The sequence below is a fragment of the Microcaecilia unicolor genome, chromosome 7 (genome assembly GCF_901765095.1).
Source record: "Microcaecilia unicolor chromosome 7, aMicUni1.1, whole genome shotgun sequence".
Classification (NCBI taxonomy): Eukaryota; Metazoa; Chordata; class Amphibia; order Gymnophiona; family Siphonopidae; genus Microcaecilia; species Microcaecilia unicolor.
The window spans coordinates 175,922,206-175,941,045 of NC_044037.1; the positions used below are offsets into that span (position 1 = coordinate 175,922,206).

Sequence of the window (18,840 nt, forward strand, 5' to 3'; positions counted from 1 at the left end):
ACAGTAGTTTAAGAATGGAGGAATAGCCTAGTGGTTAGTGCAGCGGACTTTGATCCTGAGGAACTGGATTTGATTCCCACTGCAGCTGCTTGTGACTCTGGGCAAGTCACTTAACCCTCAATTTCCCCAGGTACAAATAAGTACCTGTATATACTATGTAAAGCGCTTCGAATGTAGTTGCAAAAAACCATAGAAAGGCGGTATATCAAGTCCCATTCCCTTTCCCTATGATGTGTATTTGATTGCTTTAATCCTGGTATATTGCCATTCTTTTCATTTAATAATTTTATGATTTTATAGAATTTGTGCCATGTTGACCCACTCATTGGATATGGTAGTATGTCAAGTACATAATACACATAAACATAAAATTCCTGCTTCACTGGTGAAGTTATCCCTTTCCTCAGGGTCTTATCCAGAGCCAATAAAAAAGGCTCAGATTAGGTCCACTTCTAAGATGTACACCTTAGACCTCTTGATAATAACTAACTACTGCCTAGTTTCCAGATTGTGCAAGGCTGTGGTACTTTCTCAGTTGCAAAATTTGCTTGAGCCTACAGATAGGTGGGATCTGGCTCAGTCAGGGTATCATGCTGGTTTCATCATGGAAGCGCTGTTAGATGATGGGCAGGTGTTGATAGATCAAGGAGAGTCAGTATCTTTCTGAATCAGTTGGTTCAGTGCAGCATTACAGGATCTGCCATGGCCTAGTTTGTCTTCTTTTCTTTCAGTTCAGATGCATACCATATCATTCTTACTCTTTTTAGCTAGCTTCAGGAATATCTCAGGATTCATACCTTTCCACTTTCCTTTGTAATGTCTACCTGCAGCCTTTAGCTTCAATAATTAGAATGCTTGAGTTTAAAGTTTATGTAGATGATGTTCAAATTTCATTGCCCTGGTGAAAAGACTGTGCATCATCTTTGAGTTTGTTAAATAAGTGTTTGCAGGAAGTTTATCTACAGGCCAATGGACAAAAATTAAAAGTAGATCAACCTGAACTTTTATGGGTTAGTCTTTTGAGGGTTCTGGAAAATCCTCTGCCTTTATAATGAGAAGATATCAAATTTGTGCTCCAAATCGATGTGAAGACTGTTAACATTATCCTTGATGTCACTTTATCTTTTGAGCCTTAAATAACATGTGTTTCTGAGAAAACATCTTGTAGATTGAAATACTTAGGCAATTATGCTCATTTCTTTAGCCTCAGAACTTTTGGACAGTTGTGCAAGCTGTTGTCCTCAGCCTGTAGAACTATTGCAACTCAATTTTAAACTGAGTAGCCTGAAAAATGCTGATTAGCCTTTAATTCATTCAAAATACAACAACTAAGATTGTGACTTCTAACTCAAAGTGGATTATTCCACTCCTCTTTTAATAGCTTTATATTAATTGCCTATAGAGTTTTGCATATGCTTTAAACATTGTTTTGCCTTCTGCTCCCATTGTAATTGTGGTCCACAATATCTCAGCCAGAAAGTTGTTAAGAATGTCCCATTCTATCCTCTGTTCTTCACAGGCCTGCAATTTTGGATATCCTACCTCCCTGGATTTTTCGTTTATTTGACTTCCTGTCGTAGAACCTTTTTTATGGCAACCAGATCTCTCATGAACTCAAAAGCACATAGGAATTATAGTATGTTCCTCTGAGGGCTGAAGACATGGTTCTGAGCCTCTTGTTAACTGGGCCGTGTCTTTTGGCAGGGTTTAGTTTATTGTATCCAGTTTGCCTTTTTTTTTAATGATCATTGTTAATTTTTCAAATATTCTGTCTTAATTTTATTTAGATGATGGTTTTATCTGATAGTTGAATGATTTCATTGTATTTATACGCCTGCATTTGTAAGCTGTTTAAAATTTTTTTTTTGTTATTTCTAATATTTTACTTTTGCTATTATAATCTGCCTTATACTACTTTCTAGTGGTAAAGGCAGAATATACATTTTTAAATTAAATTTAATGAATGTTGCCACATGATCAGTAAAAATGTTGTATGTGCTGAAGGGAACTGTTAAAACTACATTGTTATAAATTAAGGGGAATATTTTTCCTAACGTTAATTATTTTTTTAAATCTGTTCAAGATAGAAAGAGCTTTAAAAATGCAATTAGCTGCAGCCTGAAAAGATGATTTTTAAGTTTAACTGTCAAGAAATTCCATAAAATATTGAAGAATGAGTCATTCTCTGACAATTTTCTAAAGTCTTCTCATTTTTATTTTGTCTTTGATTTAATCTATCCTATTCAGTACCTTTTTTCTTGCTTTCTGTCCTTTCCCTTTCTTATGCTTATCCTTATAAAATATATTGTTACTAGTAAAAAAGGCCCGTTTCTGACACAAATGAAACGGGCGCTAGCAAGGTTTTCCTCGGAGTGTGTATGTTTGGGAGAGTGTATGTGAGAGTGACTGTTTGAGAGTCAGAGTGAAAGTGTGAGTGTGTGTGTGTAAGAGAGAGAGTGAGTCTGGGTGTGAGTGTGTTTGTGAGAGAGAGTGTGTGTGTGAGAATGAGAGTGTGTGCAAGTGTGTATGTGAGACACAGTGTGAGAGAGAGTGTGTGTGTGTGGGCGAGAGAGAGAGTGTGTGTGAGACACAGATTCTCTGTGAGAGTGAGTGTATGAGACCAAGCGAGTGTGTGAGTGACTGTGTGGCACATAGAGAGTGAATGTGATACAGTGTGAGACAGAGTGTGTGAGAGTGAGACATTGTATATGAGAGAGAGAGTGTGAGCCCTGCCCTCCCAATCCATGCCCATCTGTCCCCTGCCCCCTCCATTCATCCTTTTTCAGCAATTCCCCTCTCTCCCGGAGCCCTGCCCTCCCAATCCATGCCCATCCATGCTCCTCTGTCACCTGCCCCCTCCATTCATCCCTATCCAGCAATTGCCCTCTCTCCCTGAGCCCTGCCCTCCCAATCCATGGCCATCCATGCTCCTCTGTCACCTGCCCCCTCCATTCATCCCTATCCAGCAATTCCCCTCTCTCCCTGAGCCCTGCCCTGCAATCCATATCCATCCATGCCCATCTATCCCCTCCATTCATCCCTATCCAGCAATTCCCCTCTCTCCCTGAGCCCTGCCCTCCCAATCCATGCTCCTCTGTCCCCTGCCCCCTCCATTCATCCCTTTCCAGCAATTCCCCTCTCTCCCTGAGCCCTGCCCTCCCAATCCATGCTCCTCTGTCCCCTGCCGCCTCCATTCATCCTTTTCCAGCAAGTCCCCTCTCTCCCTTCCATGACCCCCCCTCGCATCCATGCTCCTCTCTCTCCCATGTCCCAGCCTGGTCCGCCCTCTTCTCCCCCCCCTTCGCATCCATGCCCCCCCCTTCGCATCCATGCTGTCGTTTCTCCCCTGCCCTCCCGCTCCCATTGTTCAACTTTACTGCCCACCCTTTTCTCTCCCCCCAACATCCCTTTTTTTTTTTTCTTCTTCTTTTTATATTTACCTCCGTGGCGGTTCCGGCAGCGCAGCGTCAGGGAAGGAGGCGGCGCTCCCGACGTCTAGCCTTCCCTTCGCTGTGTTCCGCCTTCTTCTGACGTCATCCTTGACGTCAGAAGAAGGCAGAACACAGCGAAGGGAAGGCTAGAGACGGGAGCGCCGCCTCCTTCCCTGACGCGCTGCCGGAATTGTTTGGGTTTTTTTTCCGCCCTCGACGTCATGACGTTTGACGTGAGGGCGGGGCAGAGACGGCTGGCTGGCTTCACACCACGAATCCACGAACCCTACAGGGAGTGTTTGAGTGGCTTCAGAACGTTGTCTTCAGAACGTTCACGGTGCGTTTTATTATATTAGATTACTCTTCCAAATAATATGAAATGTATGTTTCTGGCATCCTTGTTTTTTTTAATTAAAGATAGAGCAGAGATGGCCAGGTGGGAGACACTACTACTACTACTACTACTTAACATTTCTAGAGCGCTACTAGGGTTACGCAGTGCTGTACAATTTAACAAAGAAGGACGGTCCCTGCCCAGATGAGCTTACAATCTAAAGGACAAAATGTCAAGTTGGTATAGTCTAGATTTCTGAGTATAGGTGTGGTGGTTAGGTGCTGAAGGCGACATTGAAGAGGTGGGCTTTGAGCAGTGATTTGAAGATGGGCAGGGAGGGGGCTTGGCGTATGGGCTCAGGGAGTTTGTTCCACACTTGAGGTGAGGCGAGGCAGAAAGGGTGGAGCCTGGAGTTGGCGGTGGTGTAGAAGGGTACTGAAAGGAGGGATTTGTTAGAGAGCGGAGGTTACGGGTAGGAACGTAAGGGGAGATGAGGGTAGAGAGGTAAGGAGGGGCTGCAGATCGAGTGCATTTGTAGGTTAGTAGGAGAAGCTTGAACTGTATGCGGTACCTGATCGGAAGCCAGTGAAGTGACTTGAGGAGAGGGGTGATATGAGTATATCGGTCCAGGCGGAAGATAAGACGTGCAGCCAAGTTCTGAATGGACTGAAGGGGGGATAGATGGCTAAGTGGGAGACCAGTGAGGAGTAGGTTGCAGTAGTCAAGGCGAGAGGTAATGAGAGAGTGGATGAGAGTACGGGTGGTGTGCTCAGAGAGGAAAGGGCTAATTTTGCTAATATTATAGAGGAGGAAGCGACAGGTCTTGACTATCTGCTGGATATGTGCAGAGAAGGAGAGGGAGGAGTCGAAGATGACACCGAGGTTGCGGGCAGATGAGACGGGGACGATGAGGGTGTTATTAACTGAAATAGAGAGTGGAGGGAGAGGAGAAAAGTGGGTTTGGGTGGGAAGTCAAGAAGTTCGGTCTTGGCCATGTTCAGTTTCAGGTGGCGATTGGACATTCATGCAGCAATGTCGGATAAGCAGGCCGATACTTTGGCCTGGGTTTCCGCAGTGATGTCTGGTGTGGAGAGATAAAGCTGGGTGTTGTCGGCATAGAGGTGGTAGTGGAAGCCATGAGATGAAATCAGGGAGCCCAGGGAAGAGATTTAGATTGAAAAAAGGAGGGGTCCGAGGACAGAGAGTGGGATAGGGGAGGAGGACGAACCATGAGATTGTACTCTGAAGGTACGATGGGAGAGATAAGAGGAGAACCAGGAGAGGACAGAGACCTGGAATCCAAAGGAGGACAGAGTGTCAAGAAGTAAGTTATGATTGACAGTGTCAAAGGCGGCGGATAGGTCGAGGAGGATGAGGATGGAGTAGTGAACTTTGGATTTGGCGAGGAGTAGGTCATTGCAGACTTTAGATAGTGCCGTTTCTGTCGAATGTAGGGGGCAAAAGCCGGATTGAAGCGGATCGAGAATGGCATGAAAGGAGAGAAAATCGAGGCAACGGCTGTGGACGGCGCATTCAAGTATCTTGGAGAGGAAAGGTAGGAGGGAAATGGGGCGGTAGTTGGAGGGACAGGTAGGGTCAAGTGATGGCTTTTTGAGGAGGGGTGTGACTATGGCATGCTTGAAGGTGTCCTGGACAGTTGCAGTGGAAAGAGAGAGGTTAAGGATATGACAGATAGAGGGGTGATAGTAGGAGAGATGGTGTTAAGTAAGTTGGTGGGGATGGGGTCTGAGGAACAGGTGGTGCATTTCGAGGAGGAGAGGAGATGGGCGGTTTCCTCTTCGGTGATATTAGGAAAAGAGGAGAAGGAGGCCTGGGTTGGTTGGTTGAGGGAGTGGGTAATGGGATGAAGAGGAGGGGAGGGTTTGGTGGTGAATTCAAGGTTGATCTTCTGGACCTTGTCACGGAAGTAGTCAGCCAGTGATTGAGGAGAGAGTGAGGGGTGGGTGGGAGCGGAGGGCACTTTGAGGAGGGAATTGAGGGTGGCGAAGAGACGACGAGGGTTAGAGCTGAGGGAATTGGTCAATTGGGTGTAATAGTCCTGTTTGGCGAGGAATAGGGAGGACTGGAAGGAGGATAACATGAATTTGTAGTGAATGAAATCAGTTTGGGTGCGAGATTTCCTCCTTAGGCGTTCAGCTGATCGGGTGCATGAGCGAAGGTATCGGGTGCCAGGGGTCAACCAGGGCTGGGATTAGTACGCCTTGTGGGGCGGGAGACAGATGGTGCAAGGGTGTCAAGAGAAGAGGTGAGAGTGGCATTGTAAGTGGAGACAGCCTTGTCGACAGACTCTGAGGACATAATGGAAGGGAGGCGATCAGAGATAATAGAGGATAAGGTGGGGGGGGGGGGGGGGGTCAACAGCCAGGAGATTCCTGGAAGTGGTGGTTAGAGTTGGGTGGGACTGAGGGGGAGGGTGATGAAGTGTGAATGTGATCAGGTGATGGTCAGAGATAGGAAGAACTGATGTACAGAAATTGGAGGGTGAGCAGGTAGAAGAGAGAACGAGATCAAGACAGTGACCAGATTGGTGAGTAGGGGTGGTGGTACAGCTCACCTGGAGGTTGAAGGAGGAGGTTAGAGTGAGGAATTGAGAAGCATATGAGTTGGATGGGTTATCAGTGTGTATGTTGAAGTCACCAAGAATGAGGGATGGGGATGAGGGCTCAAGAAAAACAGAGAGCCAGGCATCGAAGTCGGTAAGGAAGGAAGGGAGGGACTTATCAGGGGGGCGGTAAATGACTGCAACTCTTAGTGGCAGCGGGTGGAATAAACGGATGGAGTGACACAAAAAAGATACCTTTAATAATCTTTCAGGGAAAAACAAATTTTTATTGTTCACAGTCTCAAACCAGACATTGGTGATCCAAAATGTAGACCCAACATGGCTAACATTGATAGACAATGTATTGGTGTACTCTGAATGAGTGGAGTTTTAAAATCCTTTTTTATTTTTTCACATGTCCAACATTGGTGCACTATGTACAGATTCATTCCTCTCTGAAACATCTAGAGTTCCTGGACCCCTGACACAGGCACATTGTGTAAACACAGCCATGCCGGGTTTACATTTTGAATTACCAATGCCTGGTGTGAGATTGTGAACAATAAAATTTGAAGGATAGGAAACAGAGAGTGGGGTTAAATGGGCAGTATTCACGATGGAGAAGGGTAGTTAGTGGGGTTCCTCAGGGGTCTGTGCTAGGACCGCTGCTTTTTAATATATTTATAAATGATTTAGAGATGGGAGTAACTAGCGAGGTAATTAAATTTGCTGATGACACAAAGTTATTCAAAGTCGTTAACTCGCGACAGGATTGTGAAAAATTACAGAAGGACCTTATGAGACTGGGAGACTGGGCGGCTAAATGGCAGATGACGTTTAATGTGAGCAAGTGCAAGGTGATGCATGTGGGGAAAAAAGAACCCGAATTATAGCTACGCCATGCCACGTTAGGAGTTACAGACCAAGAAAGGGATCTGGGTGTCGTCGTCGATAATACACTGAAACCTTCTGCTCAGTGTGCTTCTGCGGCTAGGAAAGCGAATAGAATGTTGGGTATTATTAGGAAAGGTATGGTAAACAGGTGTGAGGATGTTATAATGCCGTTGTATCGCTCCATGGTGCGACCGCACCTTGAGTATTGTGTTCAATTCTGGTCGCCGCATCTCAAGAAAGATATAGTAGAATTGGAAAAGGTGCAGCGAAGGGCGACTAAAATGATAGCGGGGATGGGACAACTTCCCTATGAAGAAAGACTAAGGAGGCTAGGGCTTTTCAGCTTGGAGAAGAGACGGCTGAGGGGAGATATGATAGAGGTATATAAAATAATGAGTGGAGTGGAACAGGTGGATGTGAAGCGTCTGTTCATTCACGCTTTCCAAAAATACTAGGACTAGGGGGCATATGATGAAACTACAGTGTAGTAAATTTAAAATAAATCGGAGAAAATTTTTCTTTACCCAACGCGTAATTAAACTCTGGAATTCGTTGCCGGAGAACGTGGTGAAGGCGGTTAGCTTGACAGAGTTTAAAAAGGGGTTAGACGGTTTCCTAAAGGACAAGTCCATAAACCACTACTAAATGGACTTGGGAAAAATCCACAATTCCAGGAATAACATGTATAGAATGTAAGTTTGGGAAGCTTGCCAGGTGCCCTTGGCCTGGATTGGCCGCTGTTGTGGACAGGATGCTGGGCTCGATGGACTCTTGGTCTTTTCCCAGTATGGCATTACTTATGTACTTATGTTTTTCCTTGATGGACTATTGAAGGGATCTTCTTGTGTACCTTTGGTGTATTAAAATTGTCATCAGTTACCATCTATATTTTTCTGAGTTTTGCAGCTTGACTAGCACTTGGTAACTCGGACAATAAGAATGTTGGTGGTGTGCTAAGCTCTTCAGTAGCACAGAGGGGAGAAAGTGGAATGGTGTGTATTTTCTCTAGCAGCAACTGTCATTTTTATCTATTTCTTTCTGTTCTTGTATGGTGTAATTTATTTTTGTACTAACTGTAATCAATGAAGAATTATTTTTTCCTTTATTAGGTAATGGTGGAGAATTCTGATTTCACTCCATCACAAGTAGGATGTCTCTTCACCTTCCTTGCCCGGCAGCTTGCAAAACCAGAGAACACTCTGTTTGTGAATCGGGTGCTTTTTGACCAAGTAAGTCCATTTTACAGATGGCTATATAGTATCATATAAAAGCACTTCAAGGAGAGCTGGTAGTAAATCCTGTTTATTGCATTTTGATATAACATCTTTCAAACAAATTACAGCAAGATGGTTTATATAAAAAAAATACAAAGATAATAGAAAAAAAATGAGAAATATATAAAACAAAGAGAATGACACAACTGCTAAACAAGAGAGCTATTACTAATATACAATATATTACTATCCATCTAGCAATTCAAGTGGGGAAAGCATGCAGAGCATGGATCATGGAATTCTTTCCAATGACTTTGTATGTATGTGTCTGTGTGTGGTGGGGGGTTGTGGAGTGGGGTTTGTGGAGTGGGGCGGTTGTGGGAGAGGTAGTTTTTTGGAAGGAGCAGTTGCGGGGCTGTAGGTTTTAGGGCTCAGGCAGTTTTATAGGCTGGTGAAGCAATTGTGGGGGAAAACAAAGGTATTATGAGTAGGGGGGGGGGGGGATATTCATCTGTGGAAACCAGCTGCTGGCTGTACCCTGGATTAAAACATAATTTCTTTAGAAACCAATATGAGAAGTTTAGAAATTATCATAGCATTAATGCTGGAATGTCGTCTAACTTTTGTGGTAAGTGTTTTTCAATGCTTTGATTAATCAGTCAAATTAGACAGTTCCTCTTGGAGGAAACCCTAACGCAGATTATTTATTACATTTGTACCCCGCTCTTTCCCACATACAGCAGGTCCAGTGCGGTTTACATAGTAAAAGAAAGCATCTTACATGGTAAAGAATACAGTAAAAAGCAAGGAAATGTAGGAACAGTATTATGAATTGTGATGATCATAGCTACTTACATTATGCAGGCTAGCCTAGATTATTGCAATCTGATCTGTTGAGGATTATGGAAAAAAGAGAATGCTAGATTACAGCTAATTTTTAAAAAAGTAACAACAAAGATCATTTTTAATGCTAAAAGATGGGATATGGCCTCCCCCCACTTTTGAAAATTACACTGGTTACTGGTTAGTTTCGTTTGAGGCAAGATCTGAGATATCTGGATAAATGGATGCAGATTTATTCTACATTAAGATCCTCATGGTCAGAAAATGATCTGTTAAAATCCCCTCTGTTAGATTTGGTAGGTTGGCAGTTATGAGGGCCTGAACATGGTGTAGGTTTCCATGATAGATAAGAATAGAATTAAATTATTTGTAGTGCATGAAACAAATTAAAGACCTGGCTGTTTTATCAGATGAGTAAACTGGAGTAGTATTAAATATGCCCAGGGAAAGATTAGATGTGTCAGTTTAAGTTTGTCGTTTTGTAAGATAAATAATTTTTATGCAATATTAGATTTTAATTATGATATTTACTAGGACTAGGGGGCATGCGATGAAACTACAGTGTAGTAAATTTAAAACAAATCAGAGAAAATATTTCTTCACACAATGCATAATTAAACTCTGGAATTCGTTGCCGGAGAACGTGGTGAAGGCGGTTAGCTTAGCAGAATTTAAAAAGGGGTTAGACGGTTTCCTAAAGAACAAGTCCATAAACTGCTACTAAATGGACTTGGGAAAAATCCACAATTCCAGGAATAACATATATAGAATGTTTGTACATTTGGGAAGCTTGCCAGGTGCCCTTGGCCTGGATTGGCCGGTGTCGTGGACAGGATGCTGGGCTCGATGGACCCTTGGTCTTTTCCCAGTGTGGCATTACTTATGTACTTATATACTTAACTTTCAGAGACCAAAACCTCCATCCTTAGGTCAGGACAGGACCTTAACAGCAGTATACTGTACTGACCTGAGGAAGGAGGTTTTGGCCTCTGAAAGCTATTTGAAAAATGTATTAGTCCAATAAAATGGTATTATCTTATTTTCTATTTTTTGTTTTATTTCTATTTGTTAATTTGTAAAATGGTGATTGATATTTGTCAGTTTTTCAAATTTATGTCTGCTATCTTTATATTTTGCACAGTACTAGGGGACATGCAACACTGTTTCTATGGTGTTGCATTGTATGCGGGATCTGGCCTCTTGGGGTTTCAGTTTAATTTTAGTTTGTGGTTACTTATTCTATACTTGGTGAGGATGTATCGGTGTTCTATATTTGTGAAAAAGACATGGTTTTCTGTTGGCAGAATCATTTTTACTAATGTCTTGGTTAGTTTTACAATGGGTGTATTGATGTTCTAGTGCTCACTGCAGTGTTTAAGATGCTGCCTTTCCTAGGTACACCCTTGTTGTGTGACTCGTGGATTATTACTTAAAATAATATTTTCATATAGAGGAGGGGGTGTTAAAAAATGATGGGCCCCGGGTGTCAAATATGCTAGGTACGCCACTGGTTTGATGGGATGCCTTTATGGTGACAATTTGGGGAACAATTATTATTTACATAATAGGTATTCAAAGGCAATGAATTTGATAGCTAAAGGATTTGGAATGTACAAGCAAAAGTTTGGAACAGCAGTTTGTTAATGGGCAGAATGATCTCTCTATCCAATTACAGAAGTATTGGTAGAATGCTATCCTTAGTGAATGGACAGGTGCATCTTTCTTTGCACAATATGGGCACTATTACGAAGAATCCAATTGGCAGAAACATCTGCTGTCCTGGTATTGGAAAGGCAAAAAAAACAAAAACCAACAAAAAAAAACCCAACCCAATGTGTGTAGGAATGGTCCGTTGGAAACAATTCCACTGTTACCAAAGATCAAGATATAGTAGTGGATTTCCACAAATATTATTCCAAACTGTATCAACCAGATCAACAGGCCAAGGAGAAAGCCTTTGAGCACTTCTGTACCTGGAGCTACCTGAATTAACCCAAGTGCAGAAAGCGCTATTGGCAGCTCCCATTAGAGGATGAAATTAAGGGCCCTGTTTACTAAGGTGCGTTAGCATTTTTAGCATGTGCTAACCTTGTAGACACCCATAGGAATATTATAGGTGTCTACACGGTTAGAGCACGCCAATGCTTAGAGCGCACAAAAAATGCTAACGCACCTCTAGCGCGGCTTATTATATATGGCCCTAAATTTGCTATTAAATATTTATCTATGTCTGGTTCACATGGTCTGTCCATAATGTTTTATAGGGCTTTCTTATACCTTATAGTTCTGCATTTACAGTCTATATACAATAGTTTCATTGCAGCAGAAAAACTTGAGGGCACAATTACTGAAGCAAGGATACTAGTTCTGGCTAAGCCATCTAAAGGTCCCAAACTGGTTTGTAACTATAGCCTGATATCACTCATTAATATTGACTGTAAAATCTACTTGAAGTTTCTTGCAGTATGTTTGTGTAAGGTATTAGATGTGCCAATAGAGAGCAAAGAGGTTTTATGCAGGGCAGAGTGCCTGCAGATAATGGAAGACTTTTGGGAAATGTGCTGTCCATTTTACGACAGCATAACGTATCTGAAAGTGCTCTCTCCCTGGATGCTGAAAAAGTGTTTCATAATATAGAGTGGCAGTACCTCTCTGAGGATATGGAACAGATAGAACTTGATGCCGATTATATTTGGACATCAGTGTTTGTGAATGGTCTTTTTTCCTCCTCAACTCAGTTACAAAAAAGTACTACACAAAGATGCCCCTTATCACCCCTAGTTTTCAGTGTTGCTATGGAAACATTAATCTGGGTTAGACATAGAGATATAGAAAGCAATAATTCTGTTTTATGCTGATGATATTTTACTTTTTATTACAACAGAACAACAGATTCTGTCTGGGGTTTATGTTAATTGGTCAAAAACTGAGGCTGTCCGCTTTAATCAAATATGTGTGTTTCTTACAGGGCGTCTTTTACTAAAGATTAGCTCAAGTTATCTGCAGCAGGGCCCATAGGAATAAAATGGGCCCTGCTGCAGATAACTTGAGCTAATCTTTAGTAAAAGATCCCCACAGTGTATCCTTTTTTGCCTTTAAAGCAGATACTATTGAGGATACTGTGGCCAAAAGCAGTGATACTATCCAGCTCATAATCGAAAGTGATCGCCGGCCATTTCCCGACACAAATCAGGAGATGGCCGGTGATCTCGGAAAAGCGGCGAAATCGGTATAATCGAAAGCTACTTTTTTTGACAGCATCGCCGCTTTCCTGTCGCCTTGCCGGCGAAAGTTCAAAGGGGCATGTCGGCGGCGAAGCGCAGGCGGGACATGGGCGGGTATGGGCGTGGCTACCAGATAGCCGGCTTTCACCGATAATGGAAAAAAAAATACAACGTTAAGCATTATTTTGGCGGGTTTACTTGGTCCTTTTATTTTCACGACCAAGCCTCAAAAAGTGCCCAAACTGACCACATGACCAGTGGAAGGAAGCGGAGATGACCTCACCGTACTCCCCCAGTGGTCACTAACCCCCTCCCACCCAAAAAAACCCACTTTAAACACTTTTTTCCCAGCCTATATGCCAGCCTCAAATGCCGTACCCACCTCCATGACAGCAGAATGTGTTCTGTCCTCCGACAGCCTTTTCCTGCTTGTGATGTGGCTCTGGGATGAGTGTGACACCTTTTCTGTTATTTGCACTGCAGAGTCACATCAGCAATGCATTGTGGTGGGTGTAGATATTGGTAGTTGGTAGGCTGTACTCCCCTGGTGCTTTCCCCCTGCTTACTGGGTCAGAGTGTGCCCTGTTGTAGTCCATGCAGTAGTGGCCATTTTTGTAAGCCAGTTTTAGTTCCCTTTCCTGTGTTACCCACGTTAGAGAACGTAGTTCTTACCTTGAATGGTGCTGAAAGAGGGCATTGTACACCATTGTGCCAGCTCTGACCTACTGCTTATCTTAGTACCAGGGGACTTTTTGCCAGTGGGGCACAACCTTTGATCTGCAGTTAACTGTGAGTAAATGTGCTTATTCAAATAAAGGACTTTTTCAAAGAGATTAGTCTTCAGGTGTCAACTGGTGTGCCAAAGTTATACAGCAGCAATAAGTCCTAGAGGTTGTATGCAGGACGGTCCCTAGAGCAGTTTTAGTGGGTGCAGTACATTTGTGGGTAGTGGGTTTTGGGGGGGGGGTTGGGGGGCTCAGCTCCCAAAGTAAGGGAGCTATGCACGTGGGAGCTTTTCTGAAGTCCACCGCAGTGACCCCTAGGGAGCCCGGTTGGTGTCCTGGCGTGTCAGGGGGGCCAGTGCACTAAAAATGCTGGCTCCTCCCATGGCCAAATGCCTTGGATTTGGCCGGAGTTTAAGATGGCCGACATAATTTTCCATTATCGCTAAAAAATGACGCCGGCCATCTCAAACCCCGGCCAAATCCAAGGCATTTGGCTGGCTGGAACCGTATTATCGAAACAAAAGATGGCCAGCCATCTTTTTCGAAAATACAGGTCTGGCCAGCTGTATGCGGCACCGCCAAAATACATCACCGGCCATGTATTTCGCCGGCGTCGTTCGATTATTCCCCTCTATGTCACCTTAGTGAAAGATTTGATGACTAAGTGGACTCTTCTGCATCTCTCCTGGTGGGGATGGCTGGATGCTATAAATATGGTAGTCATGCCCAAGCTTAATTACATTTTATTAGTGCTGCTTTTTCCCCTCCAGATGCCATCTACAAAGCATTGGAGGTGTCTTTATTTGCTTTCCTCCAGGGGATGTGAGGGTGTAAGGGAGTGAACTCCTTCTATTGCTAAGAGAAAGCTGAATGTCGCTAAATCCACCCGGGGGGGGGGGGGGGGGGGGGGTCACGGCAGTTTCCCTGATTTTCAAAATTATCGCATTGCTTTTCTGTTACACTGGAGGGAATGTGATCCACAGAGCTTGATCAGCATGTTAGATCTTCCAGTTTGATACTGGAAGAGGCATTGGCTTATCCAGTGCTCCCCTCTCTTCTTCACAGTATGTCATTAGCAGCTGCATTACAGATATGGAGGCATATTTTCAAAGCACTTAGAATTAAACAGTTTCATGGTAACCTATGGAACTATGTAAGTCTAAGTGCTTTGAAAATGAGCCCCATGGCCACCTTAACAGGTACATCCATAGATTTTCAATACTTAGATCATATCTGCAATGCCAATAATTTTATGAATTTAAAGTCTCCCCTTTACTATAACAGTTCTGATTGGTCAGAAGCTGGTAAATTGGCAGAGGTAGCAAAAGTAAATATTTAGACAGTTGGGCAGCTGGTATTTGCAAACAGGTTTAAAAGCATTCAAGAACTTCATGTTGAATCTGGACTGTCACCGACACAATTCCTTGCATACTTTTAATTGCAACATGCTATACTGCATAGTAACATTAAACTTCTTGATATGGATGAAATTTGGGAATTGCAGGATATGGCCCAGAAAATATTGACACTTTGAGATGTGACATTCTGCTTCTATAAATTGAGTATTAGTTCTTAAATTCTACATATTTTGTAGTGCGTCCATGGGGTTTTTGTATTTGCCACACCCATTCTTACACAATGGAGTATAATTTGAATGAAGAAGCTCTGAATATCATTATCAGCCTCTATACCACAATTGATATATTTCTTAATGCACAGAGCTTATGTGATTTCTATGAAGGTGTCCAAAATGATCTAAAATGATTTCAACAGATACTGGTTCTGTGAAGTGGAGTTAGGTACTTTAGGGTCCTGATTACTAAGCCGCACTAGAGGAATATATATATGGGTGTCTCTATTAGTGCACGCTAATTTTTAGAGTGCGCTAAAAAGTTAGCACACCTACTGTGCGGCTTAGTAAATAGGGCCTTTAGTACATAAGATCTTTTACTGGTTGACTTTAGCCATGTATTGATCTGAGGTGTGGTAAAGGATATCCATTATATTATCATTAGAGGAAATATTTTTTAAGATTATCATAAGGGAATGAATGGGCTTAGGACCAAGATTAATTGAAGGAGAGACTTTTCTTTTGAATTTTATGTTGGACTATAGCACCAAACATTATAATTAACCTTTGGAAGTTCTCCCAGCCAATAAATTTTGGTGTTTGGTAGAATATGGTACATTTGTATAGTAAGTATGAAAAAGCTGCCTAAAAGAAGAGAAGTTAGGTGCATGTGAGTCAACTGGGGTGGAACAAAAAAAAAAAAAAAGCCAGTGGCCAACAGAATAAATACTTTATTAAAAGAAAAACTTTTGACAATTACTGGTATGAACTAGTGATGTCCAATTTAACAATGTTAATAAAAGTCCAGCATGTTTCAGCATCAGGGCAAAATGAATATTGTTCATTGGACATCAGCAGTGTTCTGAACCAATTGTAAACAATAAAGATAGATTAAAACCATTATATAATGATTTAATTTATATTAGTCCAATCTAGAAAGAAAAAGCCCATTTAAGAGATTCACTAATGATTTTGTATCTAGAACAGATTTTACAGAATAAGCTCCTACTTTGCATTCTTGGGACATCTAAATAGCACAGGGCCCTTTTTCCTGCAGCTTAGTAAAAGAACCCCTTAGAAACTAATGGCAGGTCAAAAATTAGTCAAATTGCAGGGACTTAAATTGGGGATGGATGGCTTGCTTCCAGCAGGTAGGAGGAAAGCCTGATGGCCAACTGGTATTAAAGATATAAAGCAGAAATAGCAGTAAGCTCTGATGAAGACTTCTTAAGAAATATGAGGGAACAGGATCTGCATTAAAAGATCTCCGGTTAGAAGTTGGCAGAATTTTAGTAAGACTATTTGTTGTGATCAAGTTGAAGGAAAACCAGAGAAGTTATGTAACATCCACAGGATCTTCCAATACAGATGTCTTTACAACGGGCAATGCTGCTGATAACCTTTCTCTGTAGCATTGAACTTTAGCAAGAAAAAACTTTCTGATAGCATTGGAAGAGCGACCACTCAATTTATGGTTATAAGAACAAGCATTGGGTTTGGTTTCACTTAAAAAAACAGCGAACGATTTTGAAAAATTATTTTGAATGGCATTAATAGTCTTAGAAAAAAAATCCTTTTTTTTTTTAGAAAGTTATTTACAATAGAAAGTATTCCATTCTTGACACACAAGTAGTGACTGAGATGACTTATCCTTGTATCACTTATATTCTGCAGCTCTAGCCTACTTCTTTAGTGAGCATAGGCTAGAGTGATGACCAACGATGCATTCTCGTAACTGGTAAAATATGCACCACATAATCCAATTGTGAACTTGTTCCTCTAAAGTCGTATAAAAAATTCAGAAGAAAATAAATCTGAAGCATATGCCAGATCAGCTTAGATCAGAGACCTGATAAATATGATTTTAATAACAGATTGTAATATCTAGGTGTATGGTCACCTTAGCTCCAGGAGAGATGTCATAGAGATGTATCGTTTATCAAATTTGCTATACCACTTTGTTGCGAATAAATTAAAGCGGTTTACACTAAAATAATAAATACAATTAAATAAAAACAGAAAGGAATGCCAATTTATGACAGGGAAGAACTAACTACTAATCACTCACAAGAGAAATTAAAGCATACATACAAACTAAAACAAGTTTCAAATAAATAAACATTCATACACTTCTCATCCACAGTTCCTGGTCTCTCGCCGCAGGATCAAACTGTACTTATATAGAAAAAGGCTGTTTTCAAAAGGGTACAGAAAGAGGTATAAGAAGTTTCAAGACGGAGCTGCTGAAGTAGGGAATTCCAAAGTGCTGGGGACAAGACATTAGTGTAAGAATTTTGAATTTAATCCTAAACTCAATGGGTAACCAGTGAAGTTGTCGGAGAAGAGGTGGATTAGGAATTGGTTATTGGACAGAAAACAGAGGGTAGGGTTAAATTGCTATTTTTCTCAATTGATGAGGGTGAAAAGTGGAGTGCCGCAGGGATCTGTACTGGGACTGGTGCTATTTAACATATTTATGAATGATCAGGAAATCGGAAACATGAGTGAAGTGATTAAATTTGCAGATGACACAAAACTATTCAAAGTTGTCAAAACACAAGCAGATTGTGAAAAATTGCAGGAAGACCTTAGGAAACTGGAAGACTGGGCATCTAAATGGCAGATGAAATTTAATGTGGACAAATGCAAAGTAATACACATTGGGAAGAATAATCTGAGTCATAGTTACCTGATGCTAGGATCCACCTTAGGAGTCAGCACTTAAGAAAAGGATCTAGGTGTCATTGTAGACAGCATGCTGAAATCTTCTGCCCAGTGTATGTTGGTAGTCAAAAAAGCAATCAGAATTCTAGGTATTATTAGGAAAGGGATGCGAAATAAGACCAAAAATGTTATAATTCTTCTGTATCGCTCCATGGTGCGACTTCACGTTGAGTATTGCGTTCAATTCTGGTCGCCGTATCTCAAAAAAATATAGCAGAATTAGAAAAGGTTCAAAGAAGAGTGACCAAAACGATAAAAGGGATTGACCTCCTCCTATATGAGGAAAGTCTAAAGAGATTAGGCCTCTTCTGCTTGGAAAAGAGACGGCTGAGGTGGGGATATGAATGAGGTTTACAAAATCCTCAGTGGTGTAGAACTATGTTTCCCAAGTCCAGTCCTGGAGTAACCCTTGCCAGTCAGGTTTTCAGGATATTCACAGTGACTATGCATGATTTGATTTGTATACATTGCCTCCATTACATGCAAATCTCTTTAATGCATGTTCATTGTGGATATCCTGAAAACCTGACTGGCAAGGGGTACTCCGGGACTGGACTTGGGAAACACTGGTGTAGAATGGATAAAAGTGAATCGATTTTTTTTCACTCTTTCAAAAAGTACAAAGACCAGGGAACATTCAATAAAATTACATGTGAACACTTTTTAAACAAATAGGAGGAAATATTTTTTTCACTTAAAGAATAGTTAAGCTCTGGAACTTGTTGCTGGAGGATGTGGTAACAGTGGTTAGCATATCTGGATTTTAAAAAAGGTTTGAAAAGTTCCTGGAGGAAAAGTCCATAGTTTGTTATTGAGATGGACATGGAGGAAAAGCACTGCTAGCCCTGGGATTGGTAATAAGGAATGTTGCTACCAGTTGGGTTTCTGCCAGGTAGTTGCAGTGCTTTTTTTGTAGAAAAAAAGGTGCCGGTACTCGTTATGGGCGGGGTCACCACATATGGCTCCACCCCTATGATAACCACACCCACATTAACCACACCCCCTACACCAGCCATGGCGCATATAAACAGACATCATTGAAAATATTACAGTACTATAGGAGAAAAAAATAACGTGATTTTTTTCATTATAAATAATCTCTGTAAGCTCTTACAGCTCCAGTATACCCAGTGCAAAATAAGACAGCCAATGTAAATTCTCAAATTGGACATATTACAAACACTAAAATGAAAATAAAATGATTTTTTTTCTACCTTTGTTGTCTGGTGACTGTTTTTCTTTCCATATTGGTCCCAGTCTGTGATTCTGCTTTCCTTTGTTTTCGCTTAACTCTTCTGTGCCATTTGTCATTTTTGTC

At 41.7% G+C, this 18,840-nt stretch overlaps 1 protein-coding gene across 1 annotated transcript in view; it reads left to right on the plus strand.

Moving 5' to 3' along the window:
• The window catches only part of VPS8 (VPS8 subunit of CORVET complex), a 932,181-nt gene that overhangs the window by 368,772 nt on the left and 544,569 nt on the right, over nt 1-18,840 (plus strand). The window contains exon 29 of the mRNA XM_030209561.1: nt 8,332-8,451. Coding sequence (XP_030065421.1) covers nt 8,332-8,451 — 120 coding nt within the window. The remainder of the gene's footprint in view (nt 1-8,331; nt 8,452-18,840) is intronic.